Consider the following 12952-nt stretch of genomic DNA (forward strand, 5'->3'; position numbering starts at 1 on the left):
TATATCATCATAGCTTAAAAAACAAGCTTTTTAGGCTAACAGAGAAATACACAACTTTGAGGAAGGCCTTTTTGAATAATTAGGGTTCCTTTGGATCATACAGTGAATGCAGTCCATAAATCTCTCTCCTCTCTTCTGTTCTCTCCCTCTAACTCTAACCCTAAAATACAAACATATCTCAATCCAGGTCGCCCTTGACCGAGAGTTCCCGATCAGCGTCTGGACTCTGGAATCAACATCCAGAGGATCTGGGTAAACGGTGGGGGTACAGAAGAGCTGACGGAGGAGACGCCCCAGGTCTCCAAATTCAATGGATGTCACATACCAGTGGTTTGGTTTGCATTTCGTACTTCAGGACATAGTGGGTTTGCTTCTGTTTCCCAAGCAACAATTTTTTAACCCAAATAAACTGGCATTGAGTAATTAAAAATAAAATTGGGAGGACAGAAAGTAGGCTGCCCACAGATGCTGTCAACAGTCAGGGGCTCCTCAGCCGCTGTCATCTCATCATCCCCTTCTCTGTAGTCAAGGAAGACATTTCCTCACTTCCTGTGTAAGGGCTGCTGCTCCCTTGGGGCTTCCATGCAGACGCCCCTGCTTCCTGCCTCTTCAACACTGGCAGGATGTAGGCCTCATTGTATTCCTGGCAATCTAGAAGCAGACTAGTAACACTCATGATGCTAAATGCAGCGCTCACACACTTTTAAGTAAAACCTAAACATATTGTTTAGAGTTGGATGGTCGCAACGAGGGGACTGTATTATAATCCTATAGGAGTCAGACAGGATTTGAAAAGGGGGCTTTTAGGGGAATCCCTGGGTGGCTCAGCGATTTAGCGCCTGCATTTGGCCCAGGGCATGATCCTGGGAGGAGTCCCGGGATCGAGTCCCGCATCAGGTTCCCTGCATGGATGCATGGAGCCTGCTTCTCCCTCTGCCTGTGTCTCTGCCTCTCTCTCTGTGTGTGTCTCTCATGAATAAATAAATAAAATCTTAAAAAAAAAAAATGAAAATCTGTGAATCAAAGAAACAGAGTTGAAAGGGAATGAAAAAGCTGAATTAGTCACCATCTTTTTTCTTCTAGCCTACTGCCCTACATGCCAGAGAGGAACAGCTTTCGCTTTAAGTCTCAAAGGGAGAGTCAAAAATTTAAACATGGAAAGTCTCTAAGTGATCCTTCCAGGATCAATAAGGAATAGGAAAGGAGCAGCGAGACCAAGATTAGCCTTAAGGTTGAAAATCATCCCCAGTGAAAGGAGAATTAATAAGTTTAAAATCATGCCAGGGCACCTGGGTGACTCAGTTGGTTTAAAATACAACTCTTGGTTTTGGCTCAGATCATGATCTCAGGGTCATGAGATTGAGCCCTGAGTCAGGCTCCTTGCTGGGCATGAAGCCTCCTGTGGTTCTCTCTCTCCCTCTCCCTCTACCCTCCTCAACTGTGTGCTCTCTCTCTAAAACATAAAATAAATAAATAATAATTTTAAAACTATGCTGAAATATTACCATACTGGCATTTATGTAGAAGTATGAGAGTAGTAAGGTCATCAATATCATGTGTATATCAGTGTGTACCTAGGTTAAGTGTTATGCCAAACATCTACATATTCATTAAATCATTTAAATCTATAAGCATTTAGCAGAGATTATTTTTATTTTACGAAGAAATGAGACTCAGATAAAATACTTATTTAAAGTCAAATACAGAATAGATAGATAGATAGATAGATAGATAGATAGATAGATAGATAGTCAAATACAGTTGACCCTTGAACAATGTGGGGTTTAGGGGCACTTACCCCCTCCCATGCAGTCAAAAATCTGTATAGAACTTTTGACTCTCCCAAAACTTAACCACTAATAGCCTACTGTTGACCGAAACCCTTACTGATAACATAAACAGTTGATTAACATATATTTTGTATGTTATATGTATTATGTACTATATTCTTACAATGAAGTAAGCCAGAGGGGAAAAAAATGTTATTAAGAAAACCATAAGGAAGAGGGGTGCCTGGGTGGCTCAGTCAATTAAGCATCTGACTCTTGACCTCAGCCCAAGTCATGAACTCTAGGTCCTGGGATCAAGCCCTGCTTCGGGCTCTGAGCTCAGCATGGAGTCTTGGGATTCTCTTGTTCCCTCTCCTTCTGCCCCTACCCCCATTCATGCTCTCTAGCTCTCTCTAAAATAAATTTTTAAAATCTTGAAAAAAAAAAAAAAACAGAAAAGAAAACCATAGAAGAGAAAATACACTTACAATAATGTTCTGTATTTATTAAGAAAAATCCATGTATAAGTGGACCTGCACAGCCAAAGTAGGGTTATTCAAGGATTGACTGTAGATAAAATGGCAAATTGGGATTGAACCTAAATGTATCTTAACTCCAGTGCTCAGACTCTTTACTATTTTGTGATTTTATCTCCAATTATGTGATATATACTACCTTCTGTATTAGAGAGGCTGAAGTGTGTCAGTCTGAGCTCAGCACAGAGTCTACTTGGGATTTTCTGTTTTTCCTCTCCTTCTGTTCCTACTCTCCTCACTCATGCTCTCTATTTCTAATTTTCTCTAATTTTTCTCCCCTAATCCGCCCAAAAGCTCCACAGTAGTACTACCAATCACAGTAAAGATAAAAAATGGACCTCAGAGAACCTACATTTATTGGTAGGAGGACAATTACAGCAGTGCCTCTTTCTTCATTCTCTCTTTTTTTTTTTTCTTCTCTGTATAGTTCTTTTGAATCTTAAAGTTTCATATATTTCCTTGACTTCCTTCTCCAGGAATTTTGCTAACTTGGGTTTAACTTGTTCAAAATCATTTTCCCTTACTAACTTTTTAAAAATGCACAGTAACAAAGTAATGATAGAACTATACTAGATTGAATAAAATTATCTACTTTAATAAACTGACAAGAAGAAAATGAAAATGCTCATGAACTGATCATCCTGTTTAAGAATATAAATAACATTTATATTTGCACAAAAAATAAGTTTGAGTTTCTTGATTTTATTTGTGGAGGGAGTAAAGCAATTTTCATCTTACCTGAAATCACATGCTGTAGTAACCTCTGCTCCTCCACCTAATGCCCGACCTTGAATCAGTGCAACACTTATTAAAGGGAGTCTGTTTAATGAAGAAAAAATGGAACTACTTTTCATTTCAATTTTAATTTACAAATATTACTTTAAAAAAACTTGAGATGCAGTAGAAACAAAATTATTGAACTATGTTTATAATGACAAACACACCTCCAAGGAGGGTGGAACCCTGAGTGTGCACATCATGAGGAATAAAATAGTATAATTCTTAAGATATAATGATTAATACTAAATGCTATGTCAGTTTATCAAACTACCTCCCTGAATCTAGTTTTAAACTATGAACTATATTTTTATATGTAAGTAATAAATATAAAATATACCAAGTATATATTATAAATACTATATTTGATATATATGTCTTACATATATTTTTATGTTACTATATTTTTAAACTATATATTGTAACTTTCTTCCAAATAAATAAATGTTTTTAACATAGTATACACCTCCTATAACTTTTCAGCAACTGGAAATCAGGAATAATTCAATGTGATCTTACCTACTCTATTTTTATTGATGTCAAGTTAGATGGCAAAATTAAAGCTATATCCAAAGGGATGAAATGTGGTAGAGAAGACTAAGTTCCAAAACTGTGTCATTATAAAGATTCCTATCAAAAGTCTTTTTTATTATCTATTGAAATGATTGGTAAACTAATTCTATATAAATGAATGGGCCTGTGGTAAAAATAAATTTCTTCACCTTTCCTGTCCTTGCAAAGACCCACTTTGGAGGAGTATGTATTACAACTTAAATCCAAAATACTTTGAAAGTATGGAATATTTTGTAGGTTGTAGGTTCTAACCAAATGCAAAACTGCATGTCTAGGGACACCTGGGTGACTCAATGGTTGAGCGTCTGCTTTTGGCTCAGGGCAAGATCCAGGAGTCCCGGGATCAAGTCCCACATCGGGCTCCCTGCATGGAGCCTGCTTCTCCCTCTGCCTGTGTCTCTGCCTCTCTCTCTGTGTCTCTCATGAATAAATAAAATCTTAAAAACAAAAACAAAAACAAACTGACTAAAGTAATAGAAAATTTATTAATACATTCTGTTTCCAAACTAAAAGGATTTTTTAAATCTTTTATGATTTATCTAAGAAAATGTCAAGTGTAACAGGGAAAGAAAGGTGAAGAGGAACAATGCAAAAAAGTATTTTAGAATAATGCTTTGATTTCATTATTCTTTCTAGGCTCTCACATATGAAGAGCAACAAAAAAATGTGATGTCAACTAGTAGGTATGCTAAATAATATGAATCCTTAGTTTTTATAATTTTTAAATTATTTTAATTTGGAATACTGAAGTAGAAAGCTAATTAGCCAAAACATGTCAAAGTTTGTAACCAGAAATGCACAGTGACAGGCCAAGAAGAATTTTCTTCCTTTTCTCCATCATCTAGATGCAAATTGAATCCATTTTCCTCAGAAACTTAAATTTGTACAGGCCTTCACCAATCCATAGTTCTTTTTCTCTCTCCTTAGATACAGATCACTTCACTCTGCACTCTACTAATTTTGAGTATGAGATAAACTTTATGTGCCATCTCTTGACCAGTGTCTTTACTCTGATCTAAAAGCACTATATAGGGATCCCTGGGTGGCGCAGCGGTTTGGCGCCTGCCTTTGGCCCAGGGGCGCGATCCTGGAGACCCGGGATCGAATCCCACATTGGGCTCCCGGTGCATGGAGCCTGCTTCTCCCTCTGCCTGTGTCTCTGCCTCTCTCTCTCTCTGTAACTATCATAAATAAAAATAAAAATTAAAAAAAATAAAAAATAAAAAAAAATAAAAGCACTATATAATTTTTTCATGTCTATACCTAAATAAAGCTATTACTATAAGCTCTTTATGAAATGTGTGCTATATCTTAAAATTCTTATTATCCCTTGTCTTATTTTGTATACCTGTGCATTCTTCACTAACATTTAATTAAACGACTGTCCTTGATAGCACAGATTAATACTTCATCATTAAAATAAATGTAATTTGAAAATCAGGTATTTTTTAATTGGTCCAAAACACAGAACATTAAAGAACTGTTTTTGTTTTTTGTTTGTTTTTTTTTTTTTTTTTAATTTATTTATGATAGTCACACACAGAGAGAGAGAGGCAGAGACATAGGCAGAGGGAGAAGCAGGCTCCATGCACCGGGAGCCCGATGTGGGATTCGATCCCGGGCCTCCAGGATCGCGCCCCGGGCCAAAGGCAGGCGCTAAACCGCTGCGCCACCCAGGGATCCCCTGTTTTTGTTTTTTAAGAAATAATATTTTAAAAAGAAAGGTACATTACCTCATAAGTCTTGTTAAGGTGTTTTGCATGAACATACATAAGGCCATTCCATCCTTTAAAGAAGAATAAGCATAAATAAACACAAAGGTATAATGTAAATATATAAAAAAATTTTTTTTATTTTTTTCAGGATTTAGAAAGCAATGAAGCCAAAAATATACCCAATCTTTTTTAAAGGTTTTTCACTTAAAACTCTTTAATGCTGTCAGAAAGGCAAATGATGCAGTATTTGATTTTGCTGGCCTCTTAGAGCTCTTTGAGCTTAGCTCTACATGAGATATTAGCAAAGACTTAGGCCTAAGAGTCCAATCACACACCCCAAAAAAGTGTGAAGTTCTACTCAGGGTACTTTGGGAGAAAGAGGCATAAGATGCACCCATCTATTAGCCCAAATTCTCATCCCCTTAAAAATCTAAACATAAAAAAAAAAAAAAAAAAAAAAAAACAAATTTCTTAAAAGTACAGTTGACCCTTGAACAACACAGGTTTGAATGGCATGGGTCCACTTACATGTGGATTTCTTAGAGCACAGGACTGTGAATGTGTATTCTCTTCCTTATGGTTTTCTTAAAAACATTTTTTCTATAGTTTTCTTTATTGTAAGAATACAGTATATAATACATATAACATACAAAATATGTGTTAATCAACTGTTATCAGTAAGGCTTCCACTCAACAGTAAACTATTAGAAGTTAAGTAACTGGGGAGTTAAAAGTTATATAAAGATTTTCAACTGCACAGGGGTCGATGCACGCCTGCATCGCATCGTCCAGGCGTCAACTGTAGTCTAAACTCACTGCCTCCTCTTTTTCTTTTTTTTTTTTTTTTTTTTTTTTTTTTTTTAAAGATTTATTTATTTATTCATGATAGACATAGAGAGAGAAAGAGGCAGAGACACAGGAGGAGGGAGAAGCAGGCTCCATGCACCGGGAGCCTGACGTGGGATTCGATCCCGGGTCTCCAGGATCGCGCCCTGGGCCAAAGGCAGGCGCCAAACCGCTGCGCCACCCAGGGATCCCTCCTCCTCTTTTTCAAGTCACATATTTCCTTCAATTTAGTTTAATCTATTCAGTCTTCTCTCAAAAGACTTCCCTCAAAGGTTTCTAATAATCTTCTATTTGTTAAATGGCTTTTCCTTATCCTTGTCTTCCTGTCTCCATAACACAGGTATCTTACTTTGACCAGTTTCTGTATTTTAAAATCCTCTGATGGTTTCTAGTAATACTTTCTACTCTTGATCCTCTTCCTGTTCTTTGATTGTTCCCTTCAAGTTTTCTTCATTGTCTCTTCTTATTCAGCTACACAGGTAATGTAATACATGTAAATGCATGCATTCCTCAAAATCCAATCCATGATTCTCTTTCTTTTCTTTGTCTACAATTTCTTCCTTGGAAATCTCATCCATCCCCATTGCTTCAACTCTTGTTTTCATGTAGACTCCCAAAACCTCCTAGGAATTTAACATTCTGCCAAGATTTCAAATTCAGCGTGGCAAAACCAACTGGGAGTGGAAAGAGCTGAGTTTCAATCCTAGTGCTACCGCTTAATAATAACATGAACTAGAGCGAGTCTTAACTGAATGGAGTTTGCTCATCCGTAAGGAAGGAATGAGGAATAAAAAATACCTACTGCTCTATGTGACTTAAAAGATGGTTGGAAAAATGAAAATCTATAAAAGATCACATAAACAATAGGATACTACTCTATAAAGGGATCACATAAATGTGAGTTCTGACTTAAAAAGGTCTTCTGATCAATAAGGCTCAGAATTTTGTTATTATCTTTGATTCTTCCAATTCATAGTTCACCCACAATCAGTTACCAAGTATGTCCTTTGAAATATTATAATATAAATCCCTTCTTTCTCTATTTGCACTGCTCCTACACTAGCTCAGACTGGTGTTACTCATACTTAGATTATTAGACAGTCTTGTTTCCTTACTAGTCTCTCTGTATTTAATTTCTTTTTCCTCTGTAATATAGCTTGTATCCTGATGCCTGATAAACTTTCCTACAGAATGGTGATTTCATATCGCCAAGAGAACAAAGTCTAAATTCCTTGGGAGGAATTGATCTCACCTGATTCCAAAATAATTTTACTAACTTTATTGACTACCATACTCCTCATCCCAGTATCCTAATTTCAGCCATAACAAACTATTTGCCATTCCTTTAACACTTTATACTTTACTCTTGGTCCTCTATCTTTGCTCAAACCATTCCCATTATTTGGAATAGCCTATTCTTGTCTCTACCTATTTCAAGGAATGCCTAGTTCAAATAATTTTTCCATCAAGATTAGTTTTCTCACCTGTGTTCCTGTGGTATTTTTATTTTTGTAACTTAGCTATAGTACTCACAGATTGTTTTGTACGCATTGCATTTGTATCCATTATTTGACACATTATCTATACAAGATAGGGACTAGAGAACATAAGTGGAATGTGGTCCCAGTTCCTAGTCCTCAAAAATCTTATAAGAAATAAATGCAACATGCATCAAGGTACATTATATCATATGAAGTATTTTAGGAAATGCTTGAACAAACTGAGAAGAGTGCTGAATAAGAAGCGATTCATTTCAATTGGGGTAGGGTAGTTGGGAAGGCTTTATAGAGGAGAAGGGAAGATGGCATTTGCTAGGCCTACACAATTATCCTTTTGAGGCTGACAAAAATGCCCTTTTATTCCTCAGAAGTTAATACAATGTTTTACATATAACATATGCTTTTGAAGTTAACTAAATCAGATGAATTTTAGATGGAGAACTATGTTATTCTAAAACAAATGCTGTCAATGAAAGGTAAAAACCAACATAAATTAAATATAAATTTCCTAACTGGAAGCCTTTATAACAAAGGTCATTCTATATTATAAACACATGAGAAAATTAACACAAGTACAAAGAGCTAAAAGGTTTAAAACTAGACTGATTTGTATTCCATTACAATCTATGCAATACGGGTAGCACCTCGGTGGCTCAGTCAGTTGAGCGGCCAACCTGTGATCTTGACTCAGATCATGGTCTCACAGGTCATGATATAGAGCCCCACATCAGGCCCCTTGCTCAGCAGAGTCTCCTTGAGATTCTCACTCCTCTCCTTATGCCCCTCCCCTGCTCATGCGCATGTGCTCTCTCTCTCTAAAATAAATAAAATCTTTAAAAACAAAATTCTGTGGAATAAAGCCTGTTAAATTATATCAATAAATTAATTTTAATAGCCCTATTTTCCATTATACTAGATCTAGAGTACTTAAAATTCTAACAGAAGCATCTAGAATTGGTAGAAATGAAAGTGAAGCAGGTATTATACTGTATACTGCCATAATTCTCATTCAAAAGATAAGTCACACTAAAATTGTTTCAAGGCAGTATAGAACAATGGTTAACAACACAGACTGTAGAGCTAACATGCCTAGGTTGAATCTAGGCTCTATTATTTCCTAGCTGTTTTGGCTTTGGACATAATACCTAACCTCTCTGTGCTTCAGTCTCCTCACCTAGAATAGTAGCAGCTATCTCATTAGGGGATATTTAATCATTCAGTAATGACCAAATAAATCTGACATGTAAAAAACTTAGTGCCTGATACATAGTAGGAGAACAGGAAATGTTATCTAGCACTGCTATTATTAACATTAGTAACAGCACTGGCAATCAGATAATGAGTATGCTTCCGCTTTAAATGTATCATAAAGTAGAGATCACACTGTACTAGCCAACATGACCTAGGGAGAAAAAAGATTACATATGTCCCCCAAAACCATTGGGCCCAAAATGGTAACATACTCAGGCCCTTTCCTGGGCTGTAGGAAGAAAATAAACCAATGAGAGACAAACGTCAGCTTGTGAGAGTATAAACTGAGAAAAAAGAACCAATGAGAAGCTAAACTTACTCTGATGAATGAAGGCTAGAAGCTGGAAAGTAACAAAAAAAAAAAAAAGTGTTAAGAGCTGCTGCACCCAGTGATACTTATATCCTAGACAAATGATACCCTGAGGACCAAACCTACTCCAGGAGCTCTTACTTGTAAAACAACTATGGGAAGCACACTGCTCAGACCAAGTGTCAAAAGCAACTATTAATGTCGTATTTACTACAAGTCACATTTATCCCGAGTAGAAAAATGCCAGCCTGTAAAAGTATCTTCCTAGAACCATAAATGAGCCTCTCTTTTTCCCCTAAGTTCTTGTGGTATGGATTTATTAATTTCCTCCGAGTACATGGGACGGTTTAGAGACAATTAGAATAATTGGTCTCTAAATTAATGATGCTAAAATGAAACTGTACAAAAGTAGTAACAAAAGCAAAAAAGTCAGATGAGAACTTTGAGGTCACTGCAGGAATTTAAGCAAGAGAAAAATAATGGACAACAGATTGGCAGAAAAGCACCAAGAAAGGTCAGGGAGGCAAGGAAAATTATTGCCTTCAAGCTAGATTAAGAGTATAAAGGTTTCTAAAATGCCAGACTTTTCCGCGGGGCCTTATGCCCATTCATTGCAGAATAAGTAGGTTTATTTCCCCATATCTTAAAGGTTATAATTGGATCCGGCTGATTTCTGCCTTCTGAAAAAAGGCTTCTGATAGTCTACAGAACACCCGGTGGTGCCAAATCCAACTCTTATAAGTGGGCTAGTACTTAACGGTAGATTTTTTCATATTTTATTATTTTCTTTGTCCCATAACTTTTCAGGCTAATATGTGTGTTATGCTAATCTATCTCCCTGCCGCAACCTTTTCAACCAAGGATTAACTGCCTAATAGGGACAGCTGGAGCTCGTTTTCTACTCATTAAACAAAAAACACCAAAATGAAATCAACTTCTTAAGATACCAGCTACATTTTTTAAAAAGTAAACTGATAAATAAATATAATAAAATGTTGATGGCTATTAATGCTATTATGAGTACATGAGGGTTTCACTGTATTAGTCTACTTCTATTTAAATTTGGTAATTTTCACTAATAAAATATTTTTGAACTTTGAAAAAATACAGTGGCAAAAACATCAACATAATTATCTCTTTTAAAAAAGTCATTTATTAATCATTTTCAAGTATCTTGTTATAATCAGAAGGGACTGTATCCAATTACTAAAATCATCATCTATTCTAGTTTTCTCATCATCCTCAGAAAAGCAAATTTACCACATAAATAAACACCAGTGATACATCTGCAACAACAAAGAGTAAGTATATTAGATAGAGAAGAGCTTCACTTAGAGAAAGGCTGTTCACAACGGAATGTTAAGAGTTCTCAGACTGTCTCAGCTGTGAAGGGCAGATGCATTTATATGTGCAGGTGCAACTCATACAGATGTGTGAGCCTCAAAAGTCCTGAGGCCATTTTATATTTTTTTTATTTAAATTCAATTAGCCAACATACAGAACACCATTAGTTTCAGATGTAGAGTTCAATAATTCATCAGTTGCATATAACATTCAATGCTCATCACAGCCCATGCCCTCCTTAATGCCCATCATCTAACTACCCCATCTCCTGACCTACCTCCCCTCCAGCAACCCTCACTTTGTTTCCCAGAGTTGAGAATCTCTCATGGTTTGTGTCTCCCTCTCTGATGACTTCCCTTTTAGTTTTCCCTCCCTTCCCCTATGATCTTCTCTGTGCTTCTCATGTTCCACATATGAGTGAAACCATTCTCAATGGGGAAAAACTGAGAGCTTTTCCCCTAAGATCAGGAACATGACAGGGATACCCACTCTCACCACTGAAGTTCAACACAGGACTAGAAGTCCTAGCTTCAGCAATCGGACAATAAAAAGATATAAAGGGATTCAAACTGACAAGAAATCAAACTCTCACTCTTCACAGATGACATGATACTTTATGTAGAAAACCCAGAAGACTCCACCCCAAGATTCCTAGAACTCATACAGGAATTCAGCAACACGGCAGGATACAAAATCAATGCACAGAAATCAGTTGCATATCTATACACTGAGACAGAAGAAAGAGAAATTAAGGAATCAATCCCATTTACAACTGTACCAAAAACTATAAGCTACCCAGGAATAAACCTAACCAGAGGTAAAGGATCTGTACTCTAAAAACTACAGAACACAGTCAGCAGTGGATCATCTGCCTTCAGCCCAGGGCGTGATCCCGGGGTCCAGGGATCAAGTCCCACATCGGGCTGCCTGCATGGAGCCTGCTTCTCCCTCTGCCTGTGTCTCTGCCTCTATCTCTCTCTGTGTCTCTCATGAATAAATAAAAATCTTAAAAAAAATGATGTTGGGAAAATTGGGACAGTGCTGAGGCCATTTTAAATCTTGGTTTTATAAATATTCATAGTTCTTTTTTCTCAGGCATATAGAAATTAGGATGATTCTACTTTCAGCTTTTACATGTATGCAAAATAAAAAATCCTGACCATGTGATTTAAAGAGACAGAGAAACACGTTTTAACTAGAAGAAAGGAAAATAATCTTTCACCTTTTCAGGGATCTTTTCCTACCCAACTTACATCAGACCCAAAATAATCTATTATTGCATTTTATGTATCCAGTGTCTTTTATGAACAAAGTGAAGTGCCTAGGATTTCAATCATTCCAGAGATGAAAAATTATAATCAAATAAATCGCAGGCCATATAGCTAATGATTAGATGACCCAGGGCAAGAATCCTTATATTTGAATCTACAGCTTAGTGCTCTAATCATTTGAACACACAGCAAACTTAAGCCTAGTGGTGCTACAAATAATAGATCATCTCAAAGATAATAACATTTATCAATATTGAGATCTTTGATATAAAAATAATAGCTACCTTTTTCAGGCACTATCCTAGCAGGCACACTATATACATTATCTTGAATCCTCATAATAGCTATGTGAAATACGGAATTCTCATTTCTAGATTAGGAAAATAAGACTGAAAAAGACTAAGTGATTTGTCCATTTACCCAGGTGTTGAAATCAGCATTCAATCTAAGTCTATCAAACGAGAGCTCTTGCCTAACAATGTGATGCAAATATAGATCATATACTACAGAGAGCTGTTTGAGTTGTGGAATACTATTAAAACATTATTACCTACATACAACTCACACTTATAATTAAATGGCAAGGACTACTTATATATTTCCCTTCCTTCTTTTTTTTTTTTTTTTTTTTTTTTTTGCCTAGGGGATACAGGTGGAAGCCTAGCCTAGGTAGGCTTCCTTGGCGGCCTAGGTTCCTTGGAGGATATAGCCCAGGTTCCCTGGAGGATAATGGAAGATGACTAATAGTGGAAGATGATTAGGATACCTCTTCTATCAGGGTAATTCAGACATGAATGTTTTAATTTTTATCATCTGTTGAAGCCTACCATGTGCCAAGGCTTTGCTGGGTACTTTATATATGTACCTCATATAAAATTCCTCGTCATGAGATGTTAAGAGTCTGCCACTTAAAAAAAAAAAAAAAAAAAAAAAAAAAGAGTCTTCCACTTAAAAGACCTAAAACTCTTTAATTAAAAAAAAAAAAAAAAAAAAAAAGACTTAAAACTCTTGCTGGTTTTAATGGGCTTTCCTTCCTTCCCTTCTCCCCCATTCCCACTATG

The 12952-nt window shown here is 36.4% G+C and overlaps 1 protein-coding gene across 6 annotated transcripts in view; it reads right to left on the bottom strand.

Moving 5' to 3' along the window:
- The window catches only part of ECHDC1 (ethylmalonyl-CoA decarboxylase 1), a 61118-nt gene that overhangs the window by 21667 nt on the left and 26499 nt on the right, over positions 1 to 12952 (bottom strand). For 5 of the 6 annotated variants that reach the window (XM_025422968.3, XM_049115359.1, XM_025422967.3 and 2 more), the window contains 2 exons: positions 5389 to 5441; positions 3044 to 3124 (listed from right to left, as the gene is read on the bottom strand). The exons of the other annotated variant lie outside the window; for it this stretch is intronic. In XM_025422968.3, the coding sequence (XP_025278753.1) occupies positions 3044 to 3124; positions 5389 to 5441 (134 nt within the window). The remainder of the gene's footprint in view (positions 1 to 3043; positions 3125 to 5388; positions 5442 to 12952) is intronic. 6 annotated transcript variants of the gene reach the window in all.

The sequence above is a fragment of the Canis lupus genome, chromosome 1 (assembly GCF_003254725.2).
Source record: "Canis lupus dingo isolate Sandy chromosome 1, ASM325472v2, whole genome shotgun sequence".
NCBI lineage: Eukaryota > Metazoa > Chordata > Mammalia > Carnivora > Canidae > Canis > Canis lupus.